An 11410-nucleotide genomic window follows, 5' to 3' on the forward strand; every position below is an offset into this window, starting at 1 on the left:
CTAGTGCATCAGCTAAGGGAAGATATTTTAAGTTGTTCCAATTTATGTTTTTAGGATGTTGCAAGTCTGTGGGTTAAATGTGCTGAGGTTTCTAATGCATCTGAACTGATAAATTTTGTGGCAGGATGGTGCTGTTCGATGAACAAAGGTTGGGAGGTGGTCACAAAGCATTAGGGAGGGTACTAGTTGGAGATTTGGTAGATTCAGATGCTAATATCCAGTCCAGGGTGGAACTGTCCTCAGTTGTATTGTTATATCTTGTTGATGAGTTGGGTAAAATGAAATAGGTTTATGTTGAGGATGGAAATTTAGAGCTGAAGTTTAACCAGTTGAAGTTCACATCACCCTGAATTATGGTTTCATTTTTGATTGCATAGGAGATCCAGGATAGAATCTCGTTCAGTATAGGTATGTTGTTACCAGGAGGAATGTAAAGGTTTTTGGATTTATTTTCAGGAAGGAGACTAGAATTTCTGCATTGGAGAATTGTGTGCTGTTTATACGACTGGATGACGAAATGAAAAAGGAGTGTTACTCCACCTCCTTTTTTGAAAGGTTTACCGGCCCTTATGATGTGTATAGTTTGGGAGGAGGATTTCTTAGTCTTGTATGTTCGGTTTTAGCCAGGTTTCGGTACTGGCAATGATAATCAAGTTTACCTAGAGCTATCCAGGCATGGTGGTCAGCTGTTTGGTTTTAAATACTTTTGCAGGTTTACTGTTACAATATGTAGTGATTTACAGGGATTAATGGGGTTTGGTGCTGTAGAAGTGGAGATATGCTCGAGAGAGAAGAGGAATGAAGGTCAGCAGGACTAAGACAGAATATGTGTGTGTGAATGAGAGGGAGGATAGAGGAATGATGAGGATGCAGGGAGTAGAGGTGGCGAAGGTGGATGAGTTTAAGTACTTGGGATCAACAGTTCAGAGTAATGGTGAGTGTGGAAGAGAGATGAAGAAGACAGTACAGGCAGGATGGAGTGGGTGGAGAAGAGTGTCAGGAGTGATTTGTGACAGACTAGTACCAGTAAGAATGAAAGGGAAGGTCCACAAGAGGGGTAGTGAGACCAGCTATGTTATATGGGTTGGAGACAGTGGCATTGACAAAAAGGCAGTAGTCAGAGCTTGACGTGGCAGAGTTGAAGTTGTTAAGATTTGCACTGGGCGTGATGAGGATAGACAGGATTAGGAATAAGTACATTAGAGGGTGAGCCCAGGTTGGAAGGTTTGGAGACAAAGCCAGAGAGGCAAGATTACATTGGTTTGGACATGTGCTGAGGAGGGATGCAGAGTATATTAGGAAAAAGATGCTAAGGATGAAGCTGCCAGGTAACAGGAAAAGAGGAAGGCCTAAGATAAGGTCTATGGATGCAGTGAGAGAGGACATGCAAGTGGTTGGTGTGACAGAGCAAGATGCAGAGGACAGGAAGAAATGGAGACAGTTAATCTGCTGTGGCGACCCCTAACGGGGACAGCCGAAAGAAGAAGAGGTGTTGTAGTAGTGGTAGTGGAAGTGGGTCCTGGATTAGAGTGGATGCCACCACACAGGAATAGTATAGAGACAATAGTAGATTGGTGGAATGGGTATTGTAGTAGCTTAGGTCTGATGGTGAGGTGAAGGAAGGAGAGGATGAAGTTAGTAAAGTGAGTAGAGTTGTTTGTACAGAGAAGTATTATTTTAAAAAGAGTAGAGGAGTTATTTGAGAGACTGGGAGATGCATCTGAGTAGCTTTCGGACGGAACAGACTGGAAGATTGTTAAAGGTGTAGGCTTAGTGATTATTACGGTAGAACTGAGTGAAGTGAGATGTACAAGTATTGCTAGAAACAGTGTAGTGTGAGTTAGGAACAGAACGCGTGGGGTGGTGGGAGGCCCATACCTCTCAATCGCCCAGATTTTTACAGCATGTCTAGATTTTTGTCTCATATTTTTGGTCTATTACTCATACAATTTGTGATTTTCTGGCAAATCACTTGGATGATCCGAAATTAAGTCCCTAAATAATGACATACATTTGATATTCAGACGTTTAATCTTTCAGAAGATGTACATTAACACAAACCCAGTTACTCTAGCAACTTTCTAAGTTTACAAGAGCAATATCTAAAACTTGCCCCTATTTTTGGACCATCATCCCAGTTTGTCAGGCTTTGTCTAGATTTCTTGCACTAAGAAGGTGAGAGGTATGGTGGGAGCTATTGGGGTAGATAATTTCTAGGAAGGGTGGGTGTACTATACTGTTATTGCTTAGTGTTAGGTTGGAGGTGGAGTTTATGGGGTTTACATCTAGGTGGACAGGTGTGGGTAGAAACTGGGAGTAGGGTAGGGGAGAGGAGTGAGTGAGTGTGGCGAGAATGAACGGTGTGGGCAGAGACCTTGTCCAAGTGGAAAGCAAAGTGATCTAGCTGAAAAACAAGATGCTTAAAGGCAGGTTCTCACTCCCTGTTTTAGACCCAGACAAAAAATAAAAATGTTGAACTTCATCTGCCTTACTGAATTTGTGTTTCTTCCTACTTTATTAGCTTATTTTGCTTTTGCCTCTTTTAACATTTTAAAGTGGAACCTGTGTGTTGAGAGACAGCCTTACAAGACTATCTGCAAATATATACAGCCGAGTATATTTTTCTGTATTATAGAGCTAAATTGTTGCTTAGATATCTGTTGTCTTACTGTTCTGCAAATATACAGAGATCAGTATATATTTTTTTGGTTTTATAATTTGCACTCTGATTCCTCACATCTCTGCTGAAACTGGTTTCCCCACCCCCTCTGTTCTTGGTTGTAGTTTAAATTTGGTGGCTTTTGCAGTGCCCGCCCACTGTAGATTTGATCTAGGACACTCTCCCAGTCCCATCTCTCTACCGCATTCTACCTAATAAACCCTTTCTGCACTTGCTTTTAGTCCTTTTTAATTTAATTACATTTTTTCAAACTGTGCGTGGACTAATATTGCTACATACTCAAGTGTGCCAGCTTGCACTGCATGTGAATTGTTTTTACTACTGTTTTTGCTACTTTTCTGAAAAAAAAAAAAAAAAAGTATCTGCTTTTACTGTATTTGTGTTTCTTCCTACTTTATTTTGCTTTTGCGTCATCTTAAAAGTACTCAATTGTATCACTTGGGCTTCAGACCAGTTGTTTTACATTAAGGTTTGTGGTCTGCACTGTGGTGGCAGAACAGGTAGCTTACATCCTTCTAAGTTGGGAACTGCTGACTGAGGGCTCAGTGTCTGAAAAGTGGATTAATTCTGGTTTAAGCACTTGGGCTTCAGGCCAGTTATTTTAAATTAGAAGGGTTCGTGGTCTGCACTCTTGTGGGAGGAGAGGCTGGACTCTGCCCTTCTGAGCTGGGAATTTCTGGTTAAAGGCTTATAGTGCCTGCATATTTAAACTGCTTCTTACTGAAATTGGTACACCTTGTTTGCTGTAGCATAGACTAGATCCAGGCCTGCTGAATCTAGCTTTGTTTGTATAACTTGAGCACTAATCCAGGCATTCTTTAAAGTATTCAATTGTATTTATTACTGCTTGGTAGTAACTCGATTAAAGTGTAGCTATCATTCTAAGTCTTTTGGATTAAGCACTTGGGCTTCAGACCAGTTGTTTTACATTAGGAAGGTTTGTGGCCTGCACTGTGGTTGCAGGACAGGTAGCTTACATCCTTCCAAGTTGGGAACTGCTGATTGAGGGCTCTGTCTCTGTTATTCTAAAAAAGTGTATTAGTTCTGGTTTAAGCACTTGGACTTCAGGCCAGTTATTTTACATTAAGAAGGTTCATGGTCTGCACTCTTGTGGGAGGAGAGGCTGGACTCTGCCCTTCTGAGCTGGGAATTTCTGGTTAAAGGCTTATATAGTACCTGCATATTTGAACTGTTTTTTACTGAAATTGGTACACCTTGTTTGCTGTAGCATAGACTAGATCCAGGCCTGCTGAATCTAGCTTTGTTTGTATGCTTGTTGTTTGTTTGCTTGTTATTTCCCTGAAACGCTAATTCCACCTAAAAAGCAGCTTTTCAGCGCTTCTGTGGATCCCTAATGATATCTGCATTGATTACTGTACTTATTTCCTTGTTTCACTTGAAAGAAAGTTACCGTTTGTCGTTTTTGCATTTACGTTACCTGGCACTTGCTCACTAAAGCAATTATACAAGTCAGCACTAAAAAATTAAAAGCACTACACCCTCACAAACTCCCCTTGAGTACCTTGTTCCCCATTAGCCCTTTTTTTCAATTATACAGGAATTCCCAATACTATTCTAGCATGTCCAAAGGTCAGTTGTCAATCTCCTCTCCGGTCCAGCTGGTGAATCTGGGAATCTTGAGGCAATGTTACAACTGCCTCATGTACACAGACAACCCTCTCCTCCTCCCAACAAATTCCAACACATGTGAGAGATGCAACCATATAGCCATACTGGAGGCTAAGCTCCCTCAAGTCAGTACTGGCGAAACCAGTCAGGAGGAGAAGGAAACCACACTCACTACAATTCCAATCTCACATAGACCTACCACGACAGCAAACCAAACACAAACACACAAAAACATACTCGGAGGCTCTAAATAAAAATCTGCCTAAGCAGCAGAGACCTCCAAAGCAGACACCCAAGCAACCGCTACCCCAAAACAAAACACGTGCAACACATAGCTCACAAAGCCAGTGTGCCGAACAGTCACAGCCCTTAAGGCTAAACAACATACCTGATACACTTGTAATAGGGCACACTGACATCCCGCTCACCAGGCTGAACAAGGAGAAGGTCACGGTGAGCTGCCTGTCGGGCGCTAGGATCCGGCACATAACACAAGCACTCAGGTCACTCCAAGGCAAGTACAAATTGTGAATGACCCGAGACGTACCTCCCTGGACTACATGAAGAGAGACAGAGGAGCTCTCTGAGCATGTAGCCCAGGCCGGTATGACCCTGACCTTGAGTAGCACTCAGGTCACTCCAAGGCAAGTACAAATTGTGAATGACCCGAGACGTACCTCCCTGGACTACATGAAGAGAGACAGAGGAGCTCTCTGAGCATGTAGCCCAGGCCGGTATGACCCTGACCTTGAGTAGCATCTTACCCTCACCAAGAATGATGCCACAATATGAAGACAAGATGATCAATTTCAACAATTGGTTTAAGTATTGGTGTCATTCAAAGGGGATCCAATGCCTGTCAGCCTGGGATGACATGCTCGACAAGCCACGATGCTTCACTAGGGACGGCTTGCACCTGTCACCCCTGGGCTTTCGGATATTGGCAAAGGCTCTTGCTACCCCCATACTGCCTTTTTTAGGCAAGGCTCAAAAGACAAACCCACCTCCATAGGTATCACAAGGGATAAGAAACTAAGAGTAATGCTACTCAACGCCAGAAGTCTAAACCTCAAGATGCACGCACTCGAAACTCTCCTTAGCATGGAGAGCATAGATATCTGTGCAGTAACAGAAACCTGGTTCAAGGCTCCCGGGAGCACCTCAGCACTACCAGGTTATACCACATACCATGCTTTTCGGCCCCAAAACCACAAAAGGAGGGAGAGTATCAATATTCGTCAAAGATACCCACACCTCCAGGTTGGTGGCACAGCACGAAGCATAAGAGACTATCCATGTGCAACTAACAGTGGGTAAAACTGCCTTCCAGTTTATAGCCTGCTACAGACCACCCTCCCAAACCCAGGAACCCCACTCGGCCTTCCTGAGAACACTGGAAAATATGAAGGTCTCTCCAAACACCATTATATTGGGTGACTTCAACTACCCAGACATAGACTGGGAGGATTACTCTAGCTCCAACACCCTAGCCTAAAGGTTCCTAGAATTTATAAACTCAAATGCTATGGAACAACACGTTACCACTCCCACAAGAGGGGAAAACATACTGGACCTGATCATCACCAACATGGGGACTCTATGCTCCAGACCAGAAGTGTATCCCTCATTGGTAAGATCAGACCATAAACTAATCTCACTGGATATTCACATTCCGACTCCACCCCCTGCCCGGAAAACCACAGTGAAAAACTTCTCCAATGCAAATTTCACACTCCTCAAAACCGAGGTGGAATCCTTCAAAGCCCCCGGGCCTGTGGAAAATACGGCCCAGACCACAGAATCCTTTAAAAACGCATTTTATGAACACCTTCAGGAATGCATGGATCATGCAATTCCAAATAAAACCAAGTCCCAATCCTCCGAAGGCAGACGTCCTGTTTGGTGGACCACAGCCATAAACAAACAAACTATACAATAGAAGGAGGAAGCTACTACAATATAGAGCAAAATCCCAAAAAGGGAAGGTATCTCTGATCAGTATTAGCAAAAAACTACGGGCACTCATAAAATCGTCTAAGGCCAGCTTCAAGAGAAAAATTGCACAGGACACTAAGGATAATCACAAGGCTTTCTTTAGTTATGTTAGGAACCTGGGTGTGAATTCCCAGATATGCTCAGAATTAGTCCAAAATGACAAAAAATACACCGAACCCACAGACATTGCCAACATCCTAGCTGACAGGTTCAGCGCAAACTCCCCGCCCCACCAAAAGGGCAAATATCTATCCCAGCAGAGTGCTGCCCCTCTGACATCTCAGATGCTCAGGTAAGAGCTGCCCTCTCCAGAGCAAAAAACACAGCTTCAATGGGACCAGACGGTGTCCCGGGCTGCGTCCTACATGAACTCCAAGAAGAGCTAAAGCCAAACATAAAACTGCTGTTCAATCTCAGCCTTACTACAGGATATGTACCCAAAGAGTGGCGTACAGTAACAGTGGTCCCTCTCCATGAAGGTGGTGCCTTAATGGATCCTGGAAACTATCGCCCCATAAGCCTGACTAGCTTGGTCTGCAAAGCCATGGAAAGGATCATCATGGACCTCATAAATAAAGATATTGGGGACCTACAGACACTGGATCATACCCAGTTCGGCTTTGTTAAGGGCAGATCCTGCCTCTTAAACCTGGTTGATTTCTTTGAAACAGTCACCAAGGCCATTGACGAGGGGAAGGTGGTCTACACAGCCTACCTGGACCTCGCAAAAGCCTTCGATACAATACCCCACTCAGGCATTATAGATAAGCTCACCAGCTTAAATATAAACCCCTATGTCACTAGATAGGTTGCAAACTGGCTCAAGGACAGAACCCACATGATTAGAATTGCTGGAGCCATGTCAGACTCCAAACCAGTTACAAGTGGCGTCCCACAAGGCTCAATCCTGGGACCTCTCTTGTTCGGTATATATTTCTCGGAGGTACAGGCCAACATGGAAGGACTGTGGCAGACCAAGTTTGCAGATGACTGCAAACTGGGCGCCATAATCGACACTCCAGCCGTCACAAGCATCCTCCAAAAGGGCCTCATAGAAACAGACAACTGGTTCCAGAGCCATGGCTTCAAGCTAAATGCCAAAAAGTGTATAGTCATCTCCTTTGGCAAAAACAAAGTGCCCACAAATTACCATAATAAGTACAGAAAAAGTAATTAGGGACCTGGGGACCCAAGTTGATAGCAATCTCTTATTTGACAACCACGTGGCCAAAGTGGTTAGAAAAACATTTTATATAGCCCACCTAATCATGAAGGGATTCACATCTAGATCAGGGGAGGTCATCGTGCCTCTTTACTCATCCCTCATCAGGCCCATAATTGAGTACAATGCCCCTTTTGGGATGTACCTTACCAGACACCTGCAGCAACTGGAAAGACCCCAAAAGTACCTCACCAAGAGGATCAAAGGGCTCAAACAAATGCCATATGCTGCCCGGTTAAAGAAACTCCAGCTCTACTCAGTGGCATACCGCCTGCTCAGAGGCGATCTGTGCCTGACGTATAAAGCCATGTCCAACCCAGAATTAATGGACATGCTGCACCTCAGAAAATCCAAATCCCATCGAGCTACGTGCTCGAGAGACTTGAACCTCAGCACTGAATTAAATAGGACATACTGGAGGGACAGATTCATAACCCAGAGGCTCCCTTCACTCTGGAATAAAATCCCAGTCCAGGTTCGGCAGAGTCCCTCATTGACTCTCTTCAAGAGGAATCTTGATGAGTGGATGGGAGATCGTACGTTTACCCCGGGTATCACTTGTGTCACTGTTAGACAGAGGCACAATATACTAACCTCGAAAAAGGGCATAGCAAAATTAATTTAAAATGGGTGGCGAAAGTCAAACACACTCTGGCTAGGGCTTATAAATGCCCTAGGGCAGATAGCCTAGTATGAACCTATGAACAACTTTATATGCCGCTTACAGCACCAATCTGGTGTTCGTTTATGAGACCACAAGCTTCAGTGATTTAAAACATCCCAAGGGTAACTGGATGTTGAATTAGGTGCTAACGGCAAGTCTGCAAGTATAGAATACAGTGGGGAAAAAATTAAATACTACTGAGCTACCTACAGTGGAATAGAAAAGTTGTAGAGAATTCAGTAACACAAATCCCATGGAGTTTAGACCTCATCTTCTATGTTATTTATTAAATCTCCTGATACTACAGTACATACCAAAGTAGTTGTGAACTCCCGCCTACCTGTATCCAGTATACAAAATGCAAACTACACTGTTGCTCTAGTGTTGACTTAAAACAATACTGTTTCTTGACAAGAGTATGTTACATGTAAAAATGACAGCATAACAGAATTGCTGTTACACTGCTTAACTTCCCAGCACATGCATAAGCTCCTGTAATGCACTATGTAATACATAAACGCTGTTTTCCTTTGTATTTTGTACACACAGATAACATGGTGGCTGAAGTTAATTTCCGTTTCTTACAATTATTTTAAATTAACTAATAATGCCAACATACCTATCTGCCAATTCTATTAATGAGTTTGTCCCTTATGTCCATAGAAACTATTACCTTATAAACTACCATACGCAAGAAGCCATTAACATTTGCACATTTCGATACAAACGTGTCTGTCAGCCTTAGCTTTACAATTAACTTGATTTGTTACACAAATGCCTTCTAAGAAACTTGGAACAACTTTCAGGAAGTGAACCTTTCTCCAAGTGCAGTTAAATCAGAGGTCAGTTTTCTGCATAATCAAAAAATGCACTCATCTGTATCTACTTGCTCATCAAGATTAGTCTGTACCTGAATACAATCACCATGTCTTATTTTTCCATTGCTCCGTAGCTTGGGTGACACATTTGATGCACTATGATGTTAAAGAATGTAACTACAAGATAAAACTTAAAAAAAACTTCAAGTAACCAAAAAGTAAACTCCACACTGTCCAGGTCAAGGGTTTACTCCATCAGTTTATTCATAAAATATGGAAGTCCCATATTTTATGAATAAACTGATGGACTAAACTCTTGACCTGGACAGTGTGGAGTTTACTTTTTGGTTATTGGTATTTTACTTCCAAGATCTGCACACAACTGTGGTTACAAGATAAAACTTGCTTTCATTAAGCAACTACATAATTGAACAGACTGACTGCCAAATGAAAGCTGTGAACCTTTACTAAGTTGTAGGTCTTCTGTCATGTTTAACTACTAAATATTATAAAGAAATCTGTAATAAATTCAGCAGTCACAAAAAATCTGTAAAACTAGTAATGACTTTTTCTTGTGGCAATTTTCTTATCAGTACAGTGTATACTGGAGTAACTTATACCCTAAATTAAAAGCATTATTATCCTTCCTTACCATCACTAATGCTGTATCAAAATACATTTGGCACTACATAAATTGTGAGAGTGTATTTTACGATTTTTCTGTACCCATTTAATTAATCAGAGCTGCTTTCCGTCACAATGATCCCTACCCACCTTTTGCTAAGCGTACACTTATACAAGTATACAAGTAAATAATATATATATATATATATATATATATATATATATATATATATATATAAACACACACACACACACACACACACACACACACACACATACATACACACACATACATATACACACACACTTGCATAAATAGGTAGTCAGCCCTACCAGTGAACAAAACATATAAACTCGTAGCCAATGTAAATTCAATTAATTTCCTCCAGGCTGTATTAAGCCTTTATTCACTGCCACGCTACTTACAGCACTCAACCTCTAACCTTCAGAACCAGGACAAATCCCAAAATAATCAAGGTTAAGTTCCCCAAATCAGTTACTATTAACTTGAAAAATCTAAGAATAAAATGTGAACTACCATGCATTTTTTTAAATCAGAGAAGTTCACACATCTTCTCCCAAAATCACCAGTCTCAGAAGGAATTAGGAGAGAAAAGGCACATTTTGGGCCAAAATCAGGAACACTTCATATAGAACAGTATAATCATTTGCCCTGGCTGCAGAAATCACACTGGGAATGATTCTGCTAGCAGAACTTGTACGGCCGCAGCTTTCTCTCACTGGACCTCCACTACAGTAAGTGGGCTCTGCCCACTTATACCTTCCGGTCAGCAAACCAAAACAAAAGACCACCAACTACACAACTAAAAGATAAAAACACGCAATCCTTGCGGAAGAAAACAAATGGGAAAGTTCACCGGCAGTCTATCAACACAACAAAAATCAAAGTACCTAGACAAAAGCTAGGAGAAGAAATCCGCAAGTAATAAGATAACGTACATAAAAAAGAACCTGAAACAACGGTAGACAAACAAAAGAAAAATGCACCCACCCCAGCAATACAGCGCGGCTAACGTTACATCCTCTGCACTTCCCGCAGTTAAGTTAATAATAACTGCTATATATGGCCAAGTGTGTCTGAATACTAGACTCAACAACTACTGATGTCTCCTGCAGTTCGGGGCGAAAACTAGGATAAACTGTTTTGTGTGGTTTCATTTCACTATTTCGGCCGGGAGGACAGGCAAACACGTCTAGCATATCGGTATAACTGTAATCCAAAAACGAAGCATCTTCGGCTAGCTGTACTTGTGAAATACCTTAATTCTCTCGACAGCAGCTTCCAGTCTCAGCTGCTCCACTAGCCTCTCCATTGCGCTCAAATTGGAATTTGAAGACATTCTCCACAAAAGTAAACGAAACTACAATTCCTTCCCACCGTTTAACTTCTAACTCGAAATGATTTAAGCACCTCTCGTTATTATTTTGGTTACTGAACACAGGAACTGAGGTCATACGAAAACCCGCCTACACAACCACCGCAGCTATTTTTTACAGCTCCAGGCTTTTTTTTTAACACACTGAGGGAGTAAAAGAGATCCTGCGCCCCATCGTGGCTGCGAAAAACATCACGCAGAAAGGGAGATGCTCGTTTATCCTACCTCTCATCTCCCAAAGTGGTCCTAATTTTTTGCCTCGTATTTTGGGGGTTTAACCGTAAAATGTGTGATTGTTTTGGCATATTGTTGAGAACTGTAGCCACTAAATAATATAGCAATAACCCACGCCTGGGTGTGGGTAATGCTAAATTTACCCAA

At 42.1% G+C, this 11410-nt stretch overlaps 1 protein-coding gene across 1 annotated transcript in view; it reads right to left on the minus strand.

Moving 5' to 3' along the window:
* The window catches only part of GNG10 (G protein subunit gamma 10), a 204804-nt gene extending 193644 nt beyond the window's left edge, over positions 1-11160 (minus strand). Inside the window, exon 1 of the mRNA XM_044061074.1 lies at positions 10913-11160. Within this exon, the coding sequence (XP_043917009.1) occupies positions 10913-10993 (81 nt within the window). The 5' untranslated portion in view covers positions 10994-11160. The remainder of the gene's footprint in view (positions 1-10912) is intronic.
* Positions 11161-11410: the final 250 nt, after the last annotated feature.

The sequence above is a fragment of the Protopterus annectens genome, chromosome 2.part0 (assembly GCF_019279795.1).
Source record: "Protopterus annectens isolate FY-2018-M chromosome 2.part0, PAN1.0, whole genome shotgun sequence".
NCBI classification, from domain to species: domain Eukaryota; kingdom Metazoa; phylum Chordata; order Ceratodontiformes; family Protopteridae; genus Protopterus; species Protopterus annectens.